At 39.7% G+C, this 22680-nt stretch overlaps 1 protein-coding gene across 2 annotated transcripts; it reads right to left on the minus strand.

Annotated features, from left to right (window-relative positions):
• Nucleotides 1–7329: 7329 nt before the first annotated feature.
• SNRPD3 (small nuclear ribonucleoprotein D3 polypeptide) lies at nt 7330–22568 on the minus strand. Of its 2 annotated transcripts, none has more exons than XM_081284663.1 (4): nt 22423–22568; nt 20814–20957; nt 9615–9807; nt 7330–7580 (listed from the first exon to the last, which is right to left on the minus strand). In XM_081284663.1, exons 2-4 carry the CDS (start codon nt 20937–20939, stop codon nt 7519–7521), a joined length of 381 nt encoding a protein of 126 aa, XP_081140789.1. In that variant the 5' UTR covers nt 20940–20957; nt 22423–22568; the 3' UTR covers nt 7330–7518. The 2 variants fall into 2 exon arrangements, with proteins under 2 accessions (XP_081140789.1, XP_081140790.1); XM_081284664.1 differs by having other exon boundaries at nt 22402–22426.
• Nucleotides 22569–22680: the final 112 nt, after the last annotated feature.

Below are 22680 nucleotides of genomic sequence, written 5' to 3' on the forward strand. Positions count from 1 at the left end.
TTTTATTGAAATAAAATTCACATATAATTCACCATTTTAACCATTTTGAAATGTACAGTTCAGTGGTTTTTATGTATTCGCAATGTGTGCAACCCTTATCACTGAACTATTACTAAATATTTTCATTACCTCAAAGAGAAACCCTATATTCATCATGCAGGCAAACCTTATTTTCCCTTCCCTTCATTCTCTGGCAACCATTTATCTGCTATCTTTATTATAATTTGTCTATTCTGAATAAGTAAATGGAATGATATAACATCTTGCCTTTTGTGTTTGGCTGCTTCCACTAAACATATTTTCAAAGGTCATCTATGTTGTATTTTACATCTTTTATTTACCATTCATGAGTTGATGGATATATGACCATTGGCTTAACTCTTGTCATTTTAGAGTTTATATTATGTACTTTTATTTATTTATTTTTCTTTTGGTTCTGAGGAAATAACCCAGGAGCACTTTACCACTGAACTACATCTCTTTTTCATTTTGCACAGGGTCTTGCTAAAATTGCTGAGACTGACCTCAAACTTATGACCTCCTGTTTCAGAGGCATGCACTTCCACATGCCCAACCTATATACTTTAGCTTACTATAGTTTATCTTCAAGTGATATTGAATCTTATAGTAGTGTACACTCCTTGCTCCCCTCCTGGTCTCTATAATATTATCACACATTTTACTTTTACATATGCTATAAACTCTAATAGTAATCTTCATTCTTTTGTGTAAATCAAGATTTCAACCTGATTTAAATTCTCTTCTGCCTGAAGGATGTCTTTTAGTATTTTCTGTATGGTAAGTCTCTTGGAGATAATTTTTTTAAGCCTTTGTATTTCTGAAAAGGTCTTTAACATGATTTTTTTTTTTTTTTTGGTGCCAGGGATTGAACCCGAATAGTAGTACTTAGCTACTAAGCCATATCCCCAGCCCTTTTTATTTTTATTTTGAGGCAGGGTCTCAGTAAATTGCTTACAGACTCATCAAGTTGCTGAAGCTGGCCTTGAACCTATGATCCTCTTGTGTCAGGTTCCTGAGCCACTGGGATTATAGGCATGTGCCATCCATCTGGTTTAACATCATTTTTGAAAGATAAGTTTTTCCTAAATTTTCAAAATTAACATTTTTTTTCAGTATAAAAATGCTGTTCTACCATCTTCTGGCATGTATTGTTCCCAATTAGAAATCTACCTTCCTTATCTTTATTTCTTAGATTCTGTCATTTATTTTTTCTCTGGCTACTTCTTAAGATTTTTTTCTCTTCACCACTAGTTTTGAGTTGTATTTGGAGTTCATTTAGCTTCTTGGATCTATAGATTTATAGTTTTTATCAAGTTTGTAAAGGTTTTGGCCATTATTTCCTTAAATAATTTTTGTATTATATTACTTTGGGGACTTCAATTGCCCATGTATTGGGCCATTTAAAATTGTCCCACAGTTCACTTTTTTTTTTTTTTTACCAGATTTTCTTTCCTTTTAGCCGTGCCCTCAAATTCATTAAACTTTTCTTCTGCAATGTCAAATCTATTGTTAATCCCATCCAGCTACAGAAACTTAATTTGGGTTTCTCCTCTACTTAACTTTTGGACATATGTCATAGTTATAGCTTTTTAAATGTTCTTCTCTGCTAATCTAATATCTGTATCAGCTTTGCATTTCTTTTGATTATTATCATTATCGATTGTACTTTCCTGTTTATGATACCAGACATTATTTGTTTTACCTGGATGTTGCATATTTTTATATTCCTATAAAATCTTTTTGAGTCCTGTTATTCTGGAAAAGTAAGTTTTCTCTTTCAAGTCTTGTTTTTATGACTTGTTAGGCAGGTTCAAGGCAGTGTCCAGTCTATGGCTAATTGTTCCTCATTTATGAAGCAAGATCTTCCTGGATACTTGTATTAATCATGTTTTTTACTTTATGTATTTTATGATGTTCTGACATTTTGGGGCCTTCTTAATCCTAAAGAAACTGCCCCTCCCAGAATTAGTTAATTCTGAGAGATTGCAAACAATCTGCTAGCATACCTTTCACATATAAACCAATCAAATCAAAGTCCACACCCACAAGCACATCCTTATCTAACTCACACACTAAGCCAGTATTTGCCTTACTCCAAATCACCCCAGGGCCAGAAAATTAACAATTAAAGACCACCTTGTTACTCACAGCCTAAAGAAATTATTCAAATGTGCCTACCCACTCATTCTTCCATGCTGAAACCACAATAAAGCCTCTGAGCCATGTTCTCCATTTGCTCTTTCTGCCTCCTGACTCACCCAGGTGCTTCCCCATATGGCTCTGCATATGGCATGTTCCCCTCTCTTAGGAACTGCAATAATTCTTCTTTGAAGGCAGTTGTCTCCACGTCTATATTTGATTAAATCAAAATCCTGGGTACATTTGTAAACAAAACTCTATCCAATATCATGTGAATTGAGTTTTTGTCTGGCTGGTATGAACAGGCACTATTCCCAGCCCTGAGTAATGCCAAGCACTCATCTAATCCGTTTTCATGATCCTTTCCTTCGTCTCAGTTTGTTCCCTCAGTCATGTGCTAATCTGTACTCTGCTAGATATTCAAGAGGGACCCTCTGCAGCTCTCCTGGGTTCTCTAAACAGCTTTCTTCTTTGGTATTCTGACCTATGAACACTAGCTGCTCAGGCATCTCTGAATCCTCGACCTAGGCAGTCTGTAGGGTCCACTTCAGTCCTCTTACCCTGATGCCATAGTCTGGAAACTCTTACAGGGCTTTACGTTGGAGCAATTGTAGAATTTCCCTTATAAATAAATTTCTCAATTCTTAGAGGGACTACTCTGCTCCTGTTTTCCAAGCACACATAAATCTAGGCAATTACCTTCCTCTTGGCCACTAGCAGGGGGAAAAAGAAAATCCTGTATGCTTTTTTTCTCTTGTTTAAAAAGATTATGGAATGTCCAGAAGGGGAGTTTAGAAGCTGGGATAGTCAGTAACAGGGAATCAAGTGACTCTAAACCTTCCCTTATAAGAAACCAGGGGTCTGCAGAGAAATGATAGTAGTGATAGTTAGAATCAAAATCTTTGTTAAATCTTGGTCTAGTTATCTTTCCATCAGATCATCTTTTATTCTCCCCCTACTCCCTACAGTACCAGGGATCAAACCCAAGGCCTTGCACATGCATGCTAGGGAAGTCCTCTACAACTATGTTATATCCCCAGTCCTTTCTTATTTTGTTTATTTTTGGTCCTGGGAATTGAACCCAGGGGCATTTAACCACTGAGCCACATCCCCAGACCTTTTATGTTTTATTTTGAGACAGGGCCATGCTAAGTTGCTTAGGGCCTTGCTAAGTTGCTGAGGCTGACTTTGAACTCATGATCCTCCTGAGTTGCTAGGATTACAGGCGTGTGCCACCATGACAGCTTTCGTTTAATTTTGAGACAGTCTTGCTAAGTTGTCCAGGCTCACCTCAAAATTGTGACCCTCCTACCTCAGCCTTTTAAAGTAGTCAAGGGATTACAGGTGTGCACCATGCATCCAGCTCTCATCCTATATCTTCTTTAATCTCACCTAAGTATTTTTCATTTAAAGTAACATAGGGCTGGGGGTATAGCTCAGTGGTAGAGCACTTGCCTAGTGGTAGGGCACAAGGCCCCGGGTTTGATTCCCAACACCACAAAAATAAAAATTTTAAAATAATATGTTTTCAAAGAAGATGTTTTCTTTAGAGAGAACATGCTTAAATGTTCCAATTTAAACTTGTTCTTAACTGCTCTTCCCCAACTGGGCAAAAAGCTGTTACCTTATTCTCTAGCAGGAACAGATTTGTGGACAAAGGGACCTTTCTAGAATCAACTTGAAGTTAATATTACATAAAGAAGATCAAAAGATAAGAAAATGGCAAGGGGGTGCATGGTAGAGGCAGTAAAGATAAGAATAGAGGTAAGTTTGAATAACAGAAATTTCAGGGAAAAAAAAACAGACAAAAAAAGGAAGAAAATCATTAGCAAATAATTTAAGAACATTTCCCAGAAACACAGGACAAGAGTACATCTTGAAAGAGTTCATCATGGGCCTGTCACAAAGCAAGAAAATAGATGATCATCAAGGTATGAATACCGTGCAATTTCAGGATGCTACAACAGAAGGTAGGGGGGAAAAAGGTCATATACAAAGGATCAGAATGGCTTTAGACTCCTCTACAGCAAGGCTAGCTACTAGATGACAAAGTAGCAATGCCTTCAAAACTCTGAAGCAAAACTAAACTAATTCGGGCTGGGGTTGTGGCTCAGCGGTAGAGCGCTTGTCTAGCACATGCAAGGCCCTGGGTTCGATCCTCAGCACCACATAAAAATAAATAAAATAAAGGTATTGTGCCCAACTACAAATAAAAAAATAAAATATTAAAAAAACTAAACTAGGGCTGGGGATGTGGCTCAAGCGGTAGCGCACTCGCCTGGCATGCGTGCGGCCCGGGTTCGATCCTCAGCACCACATACAAAGATGTTGTGTCTGTCGAAAACTAATAAATAAATATTAAAATTCTCTCTTTAAAAAAAAAAACTAAACTAATCCCAACTCAGAATTTCATATCTAGGGCTGGGGATGTGGCTCAAGCCGTAGGGCGCTCGCCTGGCATGCGTGCGGCCCGGGTTCGATCCTCAGCACCACATACAAACAAAGATGTTGTGTCCGCCGAGAACTAAAAAATAAATATTAAAAATTCTCTCTCTCTCCTCTCTCACTCTCTTTAAAAAAAAAAAGAATTTCATATCTAATAAAAAATGTGAAAGAACATTTTCATACACGTAGTCTCTCAAAAAAACTACTTCCCACATATTCCTTTTATACTACCCCCGCCCCAGTAAGGGAATAAACCGAGAGGAAAAGGTCACAGAGAAGTCATCACAGGAGACTCAAGTTAATGATACCAGTTGAAACAAGATGATAGTGGGCGGATCAAGAATAATATATAGAGGAGGCATCAAGGTCTTCAGATAAGACTAGAGTGTTGACTGGAGTTCTATTTGTGATATATAGAAAACTAAGCAAATAAAATGCAAGAGGATTATAACTTCTAGGGGAAATTCTGTAGTTTAGTCTAATACATGGATCAGAATTAATAATTTACCCAATCATAATTAAAGTGAATATGACTGACTCAGAATTACAATCAGGGAGATGGGTAGTACATACAAGATATGTGTAGGAGGTAGAGCGATAATTCAAAAATATAATGCCTAAAAAAGAAACAGAAAGTAGCCACGCGAATGAGTTTATGTTGAGACAAATCAACGAAGACTTGAAAAGGATTGTCTTAAAGCAGGAAAAATGAGAGAATGGGGTAGACAGGGCAGGAGAGCTGTTAAGTATAATTAAACCTACAGAACTATGTTTTCAATATGTGGTAATGATTCTTTCCCCCTGAAATGCAGGATATAAAACTGCTTAAAAGCTGGATGCAGTTGCGCATGCCTACAATCTCAGTGGATTGGAAGGCTGAGGCAGGAGGATCAAGAGTTCAAAGCCAGCCTCAGCAACTTAGTGAGGCCCTGAGCAACTTAGCAAGACCTTGTGGGGTGATGTGGGGGTGGGGGACACCCCCCAAACTACCTAAAAAGCCCTTTTAGATTACTCTTCTTTATGACTTACACAACTTTGAAACTGATAGTATAAATATTTAATTAGAAATAACCATACATGAGAACCCTCTTCACTCTTTAGTATCTAGGAAGGTAGTTTCTATGTGTGCAGAATGATGCAAGACTGGTATTATTGCATGATTCTAGGGTCTAAAGTTAGCTTTTCACATTCAGGATGTAATTCATTACTATTAAATATAATGTAGCACTAATTAAAGTCTTATCTAAGCTGGGTGTGGTGGTGCACACCTGTAGTTGCAGCTCTTTAGGAGGCTGAAACTGACTACTTGAGTTAGAGATCACCCTGAACAACATAGGGAGAGTCCATCTCAAAAAAAAAACAAAAAACAAAAACTAGCAGGGTGTGGTAGTGCATGCCTATAATCTCAGTGGGGATCTCAAGTTCAAGGCCAGCCTCAGCAATTTTGGAAAGCCCCAGGCAATTAGGGAGACCCAGTAAAATTAAAAGGGCTGGGAAGTGGGGCTGGAGATGTGGCTCAAGCGGTAGCAAGCTCGCCTGGCATGCGTGCGGCCCAGGTTCGATCCTCAGCACCACATACAAAGAAGTTGTGTCCGCTGAATACTAAAAAAAAGGGCTCGCCAAAAATATTAGTAACAAATTAACTCCTGGTCAAATCTCAAACAAATGAACTCTTTCAATTCCATTCACAGTGAACAAGTTCATCTGAGATGGCCACCAACCCCACAGCCCCTCTGGGGAAGAGTTCTGCCTAGAGAGGACATCAGACACGTTATCCAAATCTGTTTGGAGCAGCTGAAGCACCAGAAGGGACACGGGCTGATAGGAGGAGATAGTCTTTGAAACTTTATTTAAACGTGCCTGTTTTATTTGATCAACTCGCTGATGCTTGTTCTTTAGAAGTACTTTGTAAGAATCCTGGAAACTGATACTTCTTGGTAATGTTATGATTACAAGACAAAGCTTGTTGGAAAATTACTATTTGATGCCAGATTAACTGATGTTCAACTTTCTTCTTCCTTTTCTATTACTTGAACCACCTTATTTAATAAGCAAATTCTAAGGATAAAAACTGATCCCTTTTTCTCTTGAAGATTTATGTTGTAGCTCATCCTGTACTAAACCCTGGCCAGACTTCTTTTTAGTATTTGACTTCTTTGAGTTGTTCTCAATCTCTGGATTTTTGTCACAATTATTTGCTTTGCATATCTTATCCTCTCTAATTTATCTTTTCTATATTAATGATTAATGTGCCAATCAATGCTGAGACGCTCTGATAAATTCCTAAGGATTTGTTCCCCAAAACCACCACAACACTGCATATGTAGCCAGGATAGGAGCCACAAATATCTTCTGAATTACTTTGTAGATTTACATTACTTTTCCCAAATCCTGAACTACGAGGATTACCAGACTACCAGAGGTCACAGTACTGGACTTTTTCACAAGTCATCTTGGCCATGTGTTGCTAAAGCTGAGCTGATGACATTTCCACAAAAGGCAACTGAACAAAGCACCTGCATCCGAAGACAAAGAGACAATCTGTGTTCTTGGAGCTTCTTGAGGTGGGCTTTTCTGGGCTCAACCAACCAGCCTGGAAAAACAGCTTAAACTCTTATCCGTAAGTGTGTTATTTCAAAGTACTGGCATTCTTCCAAGATACCTCCCAGGGTGTCAAAATTTAACTTGCTGCCAAAGCAAACTCTAAAATGAACACACAGTGCGTATTTTCTCAAAAAACAAATAACCAAATTTATTTAGTTTGACATTTCCTCTGATCTAAAGAGAAAAAATGTCAATAAACAAAACAAAAATCCCCAAACAAAACCTAGGACATACATACAGGCACCTATCCCCATGAATTCAGATAATCTAAAAGAAGAAGAAGAGTAAAGTTCTGTTCAACAGAGAAAATTATCTTCGTTTTTGGAAGATGTTTCCACGTCCCATTCCACGTCCTCTTCCTCTTGCAGCCACTGAAAGGAATAGAAATGATGAGAACAGGTCAGTGTAGTCAGTGCATGTTCACAACATGGAGCAGCTTAAATCCTGGGACATCAGCTCTGGAAGGGACCTAAAAGGCTACCTGATTGAACATTTCCCTGACCCACAGCACTTTATAATAAGGGGATGAAGACCCCAGAGAGGGCTAGGGCTAGGGCTGGGGCTGGGGCTGGGGGGGAGGGGTGATTACTGCCATTAGAGCAGGAGCCAGCACTTAGATTCCTGCCTTCTAGTCCAGTGATACAAGAGGTGAGAGGCAGTACAGAGAGAAAAGGTAGTCTTGAGGACACAGAAAAAAAGATGAATTCCCAAGGCTGGGCTAGGCCAAGCGAATAAAACGTTACAGATGCATTTAATTCACTTTAAAAACCTGAAACAAATAATTGTTAATATCTGTTAATTCTGAGAAAGGGGTTTTATTTTTTGAGCTTATTTGTATGACAGTAATGGTTCATAATAGCAAAACCAAAATAACACTCCCTATACAAAGGACCTCTGTAACACAAGAGGTCTAGGAGGGCATCAGAGGATTTGAAAAACAAATGAAAATATTCTGATGGCTACGAACTGGAGTCTCACACCCTCCCCTCTGCTCTTCCAGAGCCTGGAGCTGTCCTGAAGAGGGAGGAGAGTTCCATGAGAACCCATCCACCTGATGACAGGACTAGCACCAGGGTCTGAGAGAGGCACAGGTGGTTCAGGCAGAAGTCAGAAGTGTGGGCAAACTCACTGCCAAGTGCCTTTTAGTGCATAGCCAGCCAGTGCCCCTGTGGCTGGAGAAATGGTACAGCTCCACTAGGTCAAATCATGGCAACCAAAGGGCAAAAGATTTATTTATTTTTTTTGTACTAGAGATTGAACTCAAAGACATTCAACCACTGAGCCATATCCCCAGCCCTATTTTGTATATTATTTAGAGACAGCATCACACCGAGATGCTTAGCGCCTCACCATCACTGAGGCTGGCTTTGAACTCATAATCCTACTGCCTCAGCCTCCCCAGCTGCTGGGATTACAGGTGTGCGCCACCTCGCCTGCCTTAACTGTTGTTTTTTGAGGGTATTATAAAAGATTACATTATTGTATCTTTAAACTCAAAGCTATATCACTATCAAATGTGTAAAATATGCAGCTAAAGATACAAATGAAGGATCCAAGGCCTTCCCTGACTGTAAATCTTTGCTCCACACTAGGCAGTTTCTAAGAGATAACACTTGCTTTCTTACCTAACAATGTAGCAGAACTCTAAAGGGGCCCAAGTATAAAACCTGACTAGGCTAACCTTAAGAAAAGCAGCCTGGCTGTCACTAGATAAAGGCTGGTACACTTCTAGAATGTTCTAAAAGAGGGATTTATTGTCAAACATAAGCAGCTTTGAAGCTACAAATCCTGGGACTGAGGAATTAGCTCAGTGATAGAGCACTTTTTTAGCATAAGGCTCAATCCTCAGCACTGCAAAACAAAGAAACTGGAAGTCTAGCCCATTATTGGGTAAAGATGGTTCAAACACATATTTCTTGTCTGGAAATGGATTCCCACTGTTAGCATCTCACCAAGTACATGCTGGATATCAACACATACCAACAAGTCTTTCTAGGAATGCTGCCCCCGACTGCTTCAAAAATCAGTTCATTCACATCCTGGTATATCTCTGCTCTGCAAACTAGGTAAGAGCAAACTATCCTTAGGCCTCTTGGATAGAACTTCTGAAAAGGAAGGCCCTTTAATAAAGGTATAATAGAAGATTTATTATCTTAAATGATAGGAAATCCTGCCTAATTTCTAAAGAGCCACTTTGGATTTTGCATAAGCCCTATAACTGGGATCAGATCAGGCAAGACCCCACCATTTCAGAGGGTCTCCCAACGCTGCAGGGAAAAAGGGTGGTACTAGGTGTGAAGACAGCTGAGGTCAAGTCCACCCTGCCCATAAGCAGTAACTGGACCTTTTCCTAAAATATAGAAGATAAGCCCTAATTTAAAAACCCATGCAGAAGGAGCACCTACCTTGGGCCTTCAGAATAGCAGCTTTCCCCCTGCCAGCCCCTGAACCTTGGTTTTTATTTTTCATGCTCTTTAACATGGGTGCATTTTTCAGCATGTCAGGCAAAATCAGGAAGCGGATCTTGCTGCCACGGATGTACACCTGTTCCAGTTGTGCTACTCTGCCATCTCTGTACGTGACTGTGATGTTGGACATCTGGAAAAAAAATTACCAGCTTATCAATAAGGGTCAACAGCATGCCAGTTGTGGTGGTGCATACCTGTAATCCCAACAACTCAGGAGGCTGAGGTAGGAGGACCACAAGATTGAGGCCAGCCTCATCAACTTAGTGAGGCCCTAAGAAGCTTAGAGGGACCTTGTCTTAAAGTAAAAAATAAAAAGGGTTGGAGATGTAGCTGAGTGGTTAAGTGCCTCTGGGTTCAATCCCTGGTGCACATACACACCCAAACCAAACAAACAAACAAAGAGAATCGATTAATAGCACTAACAGAGAACAGATGTTTTGACTGGTGGGATAGGGGAGTCTAGAATTGCAAAAACTGACATTGTGTGATAAAGGAACTAGGCAATGCTGGTGAACTATCACAATAATAGTTGGTACAACTGTATGCGCCAGGGACTGCATTAAGCAGGGTAGGTATAAGCTCTTCAACTTTCACAGATTAAAAACCAGAACAAAACAAACAAAAAAAACTATGAATGTGCACAAGGTCAAAGAGCTGGAATGCAGGGGGCAACAGTTTGGAAACAGATGGCCTGGTTCCAGAGCCCCACTTCTGCTGACTATACTGTCTCCTGGGCCAGTATATGAAAAGTTCTTGATGATGATAAACCCTAATTCAAATGGTTTTTAACTGCTTATCCAAACCATGTCCTCTCCTTCACCTTCCTGGAACTCAGATTACAAAGGTACCATGAAAGTTACAAGCATAGGTCAGATCTAGTTCTGACTCTCCTATAGTATAGGGCCCAAGAAGTGGAGATGGCAGTACCACTCCCAGGGTTTGCAATACTAAAGAGGCATGAGGCAAAAGCTTAAACAAGAAGGAGGGCACTCAGGCAGGAACCTTTAGAATGCAAGGACTGGGTCCTTGAGTCAGAATCATGACTGAGGATAGGGTCATCACTTTAGAGATGAGTCACTCAAGTTTGTGGACAGAGGAAGGGCTAACAGGATTAAGGCAACACTTTAGGAAGTGGAATGTGCCAACACAGGCAGATGTGGGCTGGAGGGAGGGAGCCTCTAGGTGAGAGCAGCCAGCAGACATGCTGGGTGTGGGAAGGAATACAGATCTGCCAGTATCAAATTCAATAGATGCCACTTTTACCAAAGTAGTCTTCTGAATAGAGGAGAAAATTATCTTTGTGTGTGTGTGTCCAATTTCTATTCATACAGTTCCAGTCCATCTTTTTAAAAAAAATTTATGACATTACAGAAGTAAGCTGAAATGTATTAATATTTTATTCTTACATTTCTATGACAGAAAAATTCATGAGCAAAAAAAAAATAAACAGGGAAACACTTATAAAACTAGACATAGACCTCAGCATTAATGACTGAACAGAAAAAGGAATTAAAATGTTTTAATTAAACAATCACAAGTGGATGATAGTGTTTATTAACTGAAATTTTGTAAACTATTTAAAATGGGATCACTATTCAGAAACTACACAGATGTATCATGGGTGAACAGAAAAGGAATTATAGATGAATCTGCATTGTTTAGCTGCTCCTCATGCCATCTGTGTCCAAGGGAAGCCTGACATTGACTAATTAGATTTTGAGCTATACTAATACTGGTAGTAGATCTGCCTATCAGTAGATCCTTCCACTGGATTCACAATTTTGATCTGTACACCAGCCTTTTCCAATGAGAGAGCCACACTGACAAGCAAGGATAACTGGGAGTCTATGGACAGCTGAGCTACTGGTCATAGAGCTGCTTCCTCTTTTAGTTATGCCAATGTCTATAGCAAATATGGCTAAAGTAATAATTTTCTCAGGATAACCCCTTTCCTTGAACATCTTAACCAATTCCCTCTTCTGATGACACTACCAACTTCCTTTGCATACGTAAGTAGATGTGGAGGAGGAAAGGAAGTGGTGAAAGAGACCCAGGGGATATGTAGAAGGCATCAGGTTTTGGTTGTCGCCTCTGCTCATATGGGCAAGAGGACTATAATTTATTCAGAATGGGCCAAGCCCAACAACAGTGTGTTGTTTTCTCCAGATTTCTATCTTGCTTGTTGCTATCTTACACTTACTTGCTCTTCAAATGATACCTGGTTAGGTAGTCTCTGCTTGAAAACACAGAATAAAAAAAGACCAACAAGGGCTGGGGATGTGGCTCAAGTGGTAGCGCGCTCGCCTGGCATGCGTGCGGCCCGGGTTCGATCCTCAGCACCACATACCAACAAAGATGTTGTGTCCGCCGAGCACTAAAAAATAAATATTAAAAATTCTCTCTCTCTCACTCTCTCTTAAAAAAAAAAAAAAAAAAAAAAAAAAAAAAAAAAAAAAAAAAAACCAACAATAAATACTCTGGGCTTTCCCCACTCTAACTGTGCACTCAGCTAGAATGGTTTCTAGAGCTTCAACTCACTGTTTCTGTTTTACCTTCAGGGGCAACAGGGTTCTGGTTTCCTATCAAGCCTTCTGCTATGGGCTCCATACCCCCAGTTTGTTAATTTTCACACAACTCCTATTCTTCCCTTGAAGACTATCATAACCTCTGGTGCCACAAATGAACACAATTATGGTTTATTACTCAAGACAAAAACCTGTATTCCACCAGGCTCCTCAAAGCCAGATATACCCATAACTCTCTAGAAGACAAAAATGGCTGAGGCCCTCTAACTGAATGAGACCTAGCATTGTCATTTGTACCCAGAAGTTTAACCCTGGGTACTCTGAGTGACTGATTTGCCATAGTAATTAACTCTAAACCCATACACTTAGCCACAGCAACAGACTTCCTTCCTGAAATTGTCAAAGAGCCAATTAAACAAAACAAAGTATGTCTAAGCTCTCAATTACCTAACACATAACAGAAATTCAGAAAAAGTCAAATCTGAATGATAATTAAAAATATCTATTTTAGTGGCCGTGCTACTGCTAAGCCACATCTCTAGCACATACTGACACATCTCCCTTTTTCCCTGTCAGAATCCCACCCTGCTTTGAAACTCTCCAAAGGAAGCTATCACACAGGTCCAATAAGACCTTGTGTGCTTTCACAAATAGCTCAGGTCCTGGCTGAACAAGAGATTCTAATGCCAATAGACATGTACTTCAACACTAATATTCAGGCTCACTACTGTTCTCAGGCTTTCTTTGCAACACCAGAGGGGAAATGGCTGCACAGCCTCACAGTACTACTAGTTGTCCCCCATAAAGCCAAAGGAAAGGTTGAAACTCTTTTTGCAGTACTGGGAACTGAACCCAGGTGGCATGTTAACACTGAGCTACATCCCTCAAACTTTTTTGAGACAGGGTTTCACCAAGCTGCCCAGGTTGTTTAAGAACTTGCTATCCTCCTATTTCCTGAGTAACTGGGATTACAAGTGTGCACTAACATGGCCAAAGACACCAACTTTTGAGTGGACTGTTTTCATGAAAGTTAGGACGGAACACTGAGTTTAATCAACTATCTAAACAGCCACAATGAAACACAAATGGTGTAAGCCAGGTACAAAACTGAAATAACACTTGACACTGAGATGTAAACAGCTAGCTCTAGCTCCAAGATTGTGAAGTAACGCTGGGTTGTGTTGTGTGGTGATATGAAAAAATAAATAAATTATATATATATATATATATATATATATATATATACACACACATATATACATATATATATATATATCTATATGTGTGTGTATGTATAAATATATATATTCACATTTTTTTTTTTTTGAGGGAGAATCCATCCATGGTTCCTAACTCACACACACCTCCTCCACTACCACCAAGGCAGGCCATAAAAATTATCTTTCTCTGCCTTTCTGTCTTAGAGCTGGTCATAAAGAAATTCTGACCTACACTGTCTGATAGCAGACTATGAGGGGTCCTGTCCTGTATCTGGGAGGAAGGAATATTGGACAGAAAGGCCAAGAAGAATCCATAAAGACAGGTCTTGCTGGGTTTCTCACTTAGTCTATTAGCATTAGACCATAGCTTTTTTGCCCAATTGCCTTTCTACTTGTCTGTCCATATTTCCATCATGTCTATGCAAAAAAATCTCCATAAAAACCCCAAAAGACAAGAGTGCCACAAGACAGAGGTTTTCAGGAAGGTGATGCACCTGGAAAGGGCATGGGGATTCCAATGTCCCTTCCCCACTGCCTTGTCCTGATTATCTATATTCTTTAATATCTTTCATAGTAAACCAGTAAACATAAGTGTTTTCCTGAATTCTGGGAGCTGGTTGAGCAAATTGATCAAACCACGACCAACTTGGTATAAATTAGGGGTACCAATGGAGGGGGTAGTAGACCCCTAATAAGTTGGTCAGAAGCACAGATAAAACAACCTAGGGCTTGCAATTGGCATCTCAAGGATGGTGGCAGTCTTGGAGACAGAGCCCTCAACCTATGATATCTGATGCTATCTCCACATAAATAATGTTAGGACTGAACTAAACTAGGAGAAACTAATTTGACTGGTAAACACTACAAAAGTGACTGCTTGCTAAGTGTTAGGAAAAACTCTTACATATTTGGTGTCAGAAGTGTTTCAGGTTGCGAGAGTATGTTAGGAAAAACCAAGTGGAGTTTGAGTTGGCTTTTCTTTCTGTACCTTTAGGGGGTGCCTCAGGACTATCAACATGCTAGAAATGTACATTTTTAGGATAATTACACACATACACAAGAAAGATATAGTCGCTTAGTTGCCACTGTTGTAATGGGAATATCAACTTATGAACTTACCTATCTTTATTCTTAGAAAACACAAAATACAAAAGTATTAGGGGTAAGGGAATATGATGAATGCAATCCACTCTATGGTCATGTCAAAGCTCCAAAAGCACCACCTCAGCTTTTACAGAACTCACAATTCTATCATTTTCTTTCACCAAAACTTGTAAAACTTTTGTCACTTTGTTTATGATGAAATGGATCTGATCCTTACTCTCAGATTCTACTTAAAACTTTATGAACACACATTAATTAACACATGCTTTTCATTTTGTTTTTCTTGTTATTTCACTCATTATTTTGGGGGGGGCAAGGGGGAACAAAAATTTTTATCTTTTTCTTTGAGATAGGGCCTCATTATGTTGCCCAGGCTGGCCTCAAACTCATCGGTTCAAGTGAACCTCTTGCTTCAGCCTCCCAAAGTAGGGATTACAGAACCCAGATGAAAAATGTAACTGCATGATTTCAGTCAAAATAACTATTCAAACACTTGTTTTCTTCCATGTATTTACATGTATCATTTATAATTTAGTTTTATTTCTGCAAAATTGGAAACATTTTGGAGTTTTGAACCATCCCCCCCAACTTACATCAATCATGCTTCCGAACATTAAATAGTCATCCATTTTTACAGGGTGAATGTTCTACATAACTGTAGTTTAACCTCAATTTATTTAGCTCTATTAGAAATGTTGGTTTTCATGTTTTATTTACTAAAAATACCACAGCAACGGATATCATTGGCACATATATTTTTGTCTACAATATTAAACTGGTTCTTAAAACTCTTTCCACACTGACATATGGTAAACACATTTAATAGAAAGGATACACAGTAGAATTTTATGCAGTAGAATTTCCACCTCTATGACAGTTTATCAAGGAATCCTTGGTAGCATTATTAATTTTATTTTCAACTTTGAATATTCTTATTATTTGCTAATTTACATACTTGACTTTTAAGGCCTTTTTTTACATGTTATATTCCATTTATATACTTTTTCCTTTGTGAGTCACCCATTTTATGTCTTATGTTCACTTTTAATTGGAATAACATTCTTGACTTGTAAAAAACATTTATATAATAGCTTTTCATCATTAAAAAATTATATGATGACCTAAGTGTCTGAATACTGACCAGCTGAGCCAGAAGACACGCAGCATTCCCTAAGAATCTATGAAGACACTTTGGAACCTTGCACACTGGACTCCTAATAAAACCTACAGTCATAAAGATTTCCCTCAAAAGGCTACCTGTATATGGTCTTGTGCTAAAATTACATGCTTATTCTTTCTCATTATCCCTCACCTTCAAGTCTTCATGGTTTTTTAATATTTTACCAAATACCGGGCTCTTTCTTTTTGTGGAACTGGGGATTAAACCATACATGCTAGGCCAAGTGCTCTACACTCAGTTACGTCCCCAGCCCTGTTTAATTATTTTGAACAGGGTATTGCTAAGTTGTCCAGGCTGGCCTGGAACTTTCAATTCTCTTGCCTCAGCCTCTTGACTAAATGGAATTAAAAGAGTGTACCACTATATCACACTTGCATTCTTACTTAAGATTGGTTCTTCCTTTGATGTTTAATAAAGACAGGATGGTTTAAGTCTTTGTTGGGTACAGAGAGACAAAGAACAGAAACTTGCACCATTAGAGGCCTTTAGTTCTAAGTCTTACATCCCCAAGAGATGAGGGATGTCACATCTCTGCTACAAACAAAAAATGGCTAATAAGAATCATGCGGCAGGTCACAAGGGCCCTTGCTCAACCCCATCCACACTCTTAAGAGGATGCTCACAGCAAAAGTAGTAAGTAGTACAATATCACCCATAGGTGATGTCATAATCTTCAGAATTGGTCACCAGATAATACTTGCCTTGCAGTTGTGAGGTTATAGGGGAAAGTAAAGGCCGCTACCTTCTAAACCACAGATGCACAGAACCGCTAGCAGCCTCTGACCCACTAAATGCTACTTCAGGGGATCTCATCACAGGTTTAATGCATGCTTTCATTACATTTCCAAATATCAAAAAAGTATTATAATAGGTTATCTTAGAAATAGCCAAGGGAACCTAAAAGAAGCCATATTTTACTTCTAAAAATACTAGGAATACTATTGAGAATATCATCTAATATATTTCCCTAGCATATCTGAGTGCCAGGAAAATCTGTACAACTTATGAACACTACACATCTTAGTAATGATATAAAGGTACCTGAATATATGTTTATTTAATGTACAGGGATTTGGGGTTATATTGCTGGGAACTGACTACTTATAGTTTCATTTTACTTTCTAGCCCAGCTTACCTGAACCAAGACACATTCCTCTATTTTTATCCTACCATATAAGGGGCTGAGGGTGTAGCTCAGTGGTAATGTTTGTCTAGCATGCATAAGGCCCTAGGTTTCATTGCTAACATGTACTCACATGTACATGCACACACACACACTTTGAGGAAGGGAGGAAGAAGTTGTTGTTAGAGAAGATAAAGTAGGATATTGGGGTTTTTAATTTTTAATTTTATTTTTTGTATCGAGGATTGAACCAAGGAGTCCTGAACCCTTTTTTACATTTTATCTTGAGACAGGGTCTTGCTTAGTTGCTTAGGGCCTCACTATTTGCTGAAATTGGCTTTGAACACACGATTCTCCTGCCTCAGCCTCCTGAGTGCCACCGAGCTGCTGGGATTACAGGCGTGCACCACTGTGCTGGGCTTATTCCTTTTTTTTGTTTTTTTAAATGTTGCTTGAACTACCAATTCTTCTGCCTTAGTCTCCCAAGCAGCTGGGGCCTTAGGCACACACCCCCATGCCCAGCTTACAACATTTAACTATACTCTCATGAAGCAGAAATTCAAGGTCACTGCTTTGATAGCCACGGTAGGTTCCCATAAAAAACCCTTAAATTGGAAGGTGGGTTTTTTAATTATGATTTTATGGTACTGTGGATCAAACCCAGGGCCTTGTGCATGCATTCAAGGGATCTAACACGAGCTATATAGTAGCTCTAATTCTTTTTGAAAGTTTTTATAAGGCAAACACTAAACCCCAAAATACATGTTGGGAAAGATTCTTGCAACTGTTTTCCAAATCTTTGCAGAGTGCTAATCCACCCCATTTTTATAATAGAAAATGTTATTAACGCTACCCTCTGGCAAAGAATAAGCAGGGAGAGTATTGGGAGTATGACATCATTTCCAAAGGGCAGACTGACCAGCTAGGAAGGAACATATGGCCGGGTGTTCCCTGAGTACAGTGCTCAGTGTTTACTTGCTGCCAAGTGGAATGCCACAGATTGCTACATTCAGTGAGCTTAAGTTCTGGTAGACCCAATGAAGCCTCATCATTTTGACATGGATAGGGTTAGAGACTTGTGTCCCTGCAAAAATCCACACATTGAAGCCCTAATCCCCAGTAACTCAGAATGTGATCATGTTTATAATTAAGTTAAAAAACAAGGTCATTAGGGTGGACCTTAACACATATACTGGTGTCCTTATTAAGAGGAAATTTGGGGCTGGGGTTGTGGCTCAGCAGTAGAGAGCTTGCCTAGCAAGTGTGAGGCCCTGGGTTCGATCCTCAGCACCACATAAAAATAGTTTAAAAAGTGGGGGAGGGGAAGTTGGACAGAGATGCTATAGAGGAAAGACCACGTGGGAGAAGATGCCTTCTACAGCTGAAGAGAGCCTGGAACAGATCCTTCCCTCATGGCCCTATCAAGAAACCAATCCAGGGGCTGGGATGTGGCTCAAGCGGTAGCGCGCTCGCCTGGCATGCATGCAGCCCGGGTTCGATCCTCAGCACCACATACAAAGATGTTGTGTCTGCAAATAACTAAAAAATATTAAAATTCTCTCTCTCTCTCAAAAAAAAAAGAAAAGAAAAGAAGAAACCAATCCATCAATACACTGATCTCATACTTTTAGCCTCTAGAAAGGTGAGAAAACAGATTTCAGTTGTTTACACCATCCAGTCTATAGAACTTTATTATGGTAGACCCAGAAAACTAATACAGGCAGGGAGGCAGGTAAATGGCTCCCCATCCAACATTTGACACACATCTCTCATTTCCTCTGTACCATGGTTCTTATCCCTGAAGTGGAGAATGAAATAGTGTGTGAAAGAGGTCCAAAGTTTATCCCAAGTCATACTAGATGGCAGACTGCAACGTGATTTCAGATCTAATACCAATGGTCTGTAAGTCTGAGGCCCTGAAGATTCAGTACATTGCTCAAATTAATTAATTAAAAAAAAACAAGTATTTCAATAAGCACATTAAGAGTCACTACCCTAAGTCTTGCATTCTACTCTCCAAACTAAAGTGCCTTGAAACAGATGAGGATCTCTTAAGCTAAAAGACTGCACTTATGAAAGTAAAAGAGTAACAGAGGCCAAGCCCTTTATAGCACAAAGAGATGTGCAAATTTTCAGACCCTCCTGTTGAAGAACAGATAGCACAGGAGCCTGAACTCTCACAATAACACTGAGGAGATTAACCTCAGTTACTGATGTCAATCTCCTTGCATTCAAAGGAAATGCCTGAGGTGGTCAACCTGGCAGGAAGATGATGGATACTCAAAAGTACAGAAAAAAAAATCACAAATAAATGAATGAACACTGCAAAGCAATAGACAGTCTGAGCCCCTGACCCTCATTTTAATCCAACATAAGGCTCTTTACCTCTCCAACCTAGAGAACAGTAATAGGTACCTTACGTTGAATAATAACAACATGTGAGGCACTGAGCTACCTGCTGCACACATATAACTCATTTGATATATATATAACAACCATGAGATTTAGGTATTATCCTCATAGCAGTCTTGGAAGTGTGCTGCTCATATCTCCCTCAAGAGACAACAGACTTTGAATAGTACAGGGACCTGACAGCCTCAAGCTGCCACCTGTGGGATTCACTACAGCATTCACCCTGTGGTCTCTCTCCACAAACTATCGGCCAAATACTAACCATGGCAGGAGTACTAGAGTCAGACCATTTCTGTTCTATTCTAAACTTCTCATAGAAGCAATCCCTGTTTGGCTGAGACTTCTTCAGAGCTATGCTGCAGTATGAGGCTCTTTCTGCTCCACCCTCCTTTTCTTGGTCAAACTAACACCTCAGACTGAAAACTCTCTTGCCTACTCATGCTTATTTGTTCCATTATCCTTTTGTGTTTTTATTTGTGTTCTTAGGAATTGAACTCAGTTGCTTTACCACAGAACTACATTTCTAGATCTTATTTTTTATTTGAAATACTAAATTGCCTCAAATTTGCAGTTGCCTTGCTTCAGATTCCCAAGTTGCTAGGATTATAGGTGTGTGGCACCATACCTAGCTCTATTATCCTTTATTGACATTTCCTGAGTAAAACTTTTATACATCCAACTATGAGAACCCCCAAATAACACCATCTCTATTTTACAGAAAAGGAAACAGACAATTCATATGCCTAAGGTCAGCTAGTTAGAATTCAAATTCACATTTTTGATTCCAAAGCTCAAACTCTTAACCACAGATTTAAAGAACAAAGATCATATCAAGTAATGCTATAAAAATTCAAGTGACTATGGTCTGGGGTTGTGGCTTAGTGGTAGAGCACTTGCCTAGCGTGTATGAGGCACTGGGGTTGATTCTCTGTACTGTATATAACTAAATGAGTTAAGGTCCATCAACAACTAATATTTAAAAAAAAAAAAATTCATGTGACTATGCAAAAGACAAAGTAGTGCTATGAGAAGGGTACCACATCAGGAAGCTTTTCCGTCACATCTAGTAGCTTAATTCTTTAATTTCATTCTCTCTACTTTATGGATGTCAAGATTATCATCAAACTTGCTTCCTCACAAGGTAGTTACAATAATCAAATGAGTTTCTTCCTCCAAGAAAAAAAGTAAGAACACACTGTATGAGTTGAAGATTTTGCCAACTGCAAAGCATGTGGGGAAAATGAATAACAGCCCTGACTCTGAAGGAGTTTACCAAAGGGAACAGCAACATTTTTCTAAAATAGCCCTTTAAAATATGGGAGAAAATGATTACAGGATAGCGAAAACAAAGGACAAAATTCCAAATTTATATATGGCTTTTCTGCCTCAAACCATGAGTTTCCTGTTCATGCATACAGCCTGAGAGCCTATGAGTGCCTAGCACACATTAGGCATTCAGTAAATAATTGATGAATGAGAAGAGCCTCATAAAAACCTCTAATCACCCACCACCCTTTTGTCTTCTGAGATACTGGATACACCTCCCTCACAACCTCATGTAAAGCAGGGTACCTGGCAGTTCATATTGTCTTCTGCTTCAATGAGCTTTCCTCGATATACCTCACCCGTGTTTGTCTCACATGTCACAATGTGGCCCTCGGCCTCATGCAGAACTTTAATCGGCACACCAATAGACATCTTGGCTGGAACAGAGTTCTACAGTGAGAGAAACAACATTCAGTTAATCTTTCAGAGTCCAAGAAGGGCTGGTACTCCAAGATGCCAAAGCTACAATTTCAATAAAAGAAAGGGAGCGGGCTGGGGTTGTGGCTCAGTGGTAGAGCACTTGTCTGGAGTGTGTGAGGCACTGGGTTCGATTCTCAGCACCACATATAAATAAATGAATAAAATAAAGGTTCATCAACATCTAAAAAAATAAACAAAAAGAAAGGGAGCTTAGTTCTTGGCTTGGAAGAACCATAGCAAACTCATGCAAGATGTGAGATGGAGAGGAGTCATAGGATGGACAAAGGGAAAGCTAATAGGAATGAAAAGAACCCCTCCCTTCTCCCACCCTATTATGTGTCCCTTAATCTTTATCAAAATAACTAATAATCAATACAGTGTGCATGCTGGGGGAGAGAGGACTGGCATGCACGTTCAGAATAATATATTTGTCAACCTACAATTGCTAGTGACTCAATTTTGAGAATGTTATAGACCTGAGTTGTTTAGAATGGTAGTCACTGTCTACATGCACCTAATTAAACTTAAATAAAACAGAAAATTCAATCAGTCACCCTAGGCATGTTGCAAGTGCTCAACAACCATGTGTGGCCAGAGATCACAATACTAGGTAGTGCAGACACAGACCAAAGGACCCAGACAAATCTAAGAGTGGCGGTTGTGCTTTCAACTCAGGTCTTTCGACTCTCCATTTATTGCACTACCAAGGCTAAGGAAAAAAAGTATCAAAATGTTCAGAGTGATAACGTGCTGTAAGCAAGCAATGTTACCGTGAAGGAAAAATAATCAGGATAAATGTTTGATTTACACTAATTAAAAAGAAATAAGCGGCGAATTTTAGTGAGATGACTCAATGACTCAAATGTGGAACACATACCATGTGTTCAAGAGACAAAGAAGGTAGATGGGTAAAGAGAATGCCTTGGTGAGAATTCATGGCTTTCAGCTTTAGGAATTTGTATTATAACAACAGGGAGCTACAGGATTATACATAAGAAAATACATAATGAAAAAACAACAACACTTATAAAATGATTCGAATATACAGCTTAAAAGCAGAAAAACTTGTTACACCTTCTACAGCAGTCTGGAAAGCACTGCAAGAAAGAGGCAGAAATGCAAAGACCTTTGAAAAGGATGACCCAAACAGGACTTCGGGGAAGAAAATGATTAGGCAGAAGTGATTCCAAGATTTCCTGGATATTTCGGAAAACAATGACCTGTAGAAGCATAGGAAGTGAAAATCACATACTTTGGGGAATAGTTAGTGATTAACTATTCCAAGTGCTAATGATACGATGGAGCGGGCCCCGCTTCCCGCTCTCCTCCCTCCCTCCCTTATTCCGGCTGAGCTCCGGGGCAGCGTATCCTTCTCCGACGTCCAGCCCTCACAAGTGCCTCGGCTTCCCCTCACCCATCCTCGGTCTCTCCTCACCCGCGGCGGCCTACTCCTCCTTCTCTAAGATGTAGCTAAAATTGACGCGACTGCAAAGGCGTGAGGAAAGCGAATGGCGGCAACCACGTTCCCAGAATACCACGGGTTCCCAAAATGCCGCGCGCATGACCCACCCTTTCCTTTCCTTATTGGTGGGCGCGGTCTAGTCTCTGCTTCCTCTTCACCCCGCCGGCTGGGAAACGTGGACTTTGGTACAACAGTTCCGGCGCCGGAAGAGAGTGAGTTGATGACAGGGCC

This window comes from Spermophilus citellus (genome assembly GCF_964194105.1).
Source record: "Spermophilus citellus genome assembly, chromosome: 3".
Taxonomy (NCBI): domain Eukaryota; kingdom Metazoa; phylum Chordata; class Mammalia; order Rodentia; family Sciuridae; genus Spermophilus; species Spermophilus citellus.

Coding starts and splice junctions, on each gene's coding strand:
- SNRPD3 (XM_081284663.1), bottom strand. CDS start 20,939: ATGTCTATTGGTGTGCCGATTAAAGTTCTGCATGAGGCCGAGGGCCAC. Junction 9,808..20,813: donor AAGACAATATGAACTGCCAG/GTACCCTGCTTT, acceptor TTTTTTTTCCAG/ATGTCCAACATCACAGTCAC. Junction 7,581..9,614: donor TGCTATTCTGAAGGCCCAAG/GTAGGTGCTCCT, acceptor TATTCCTTTCAG/TGGCTGCAAGAGGAAGAGGA.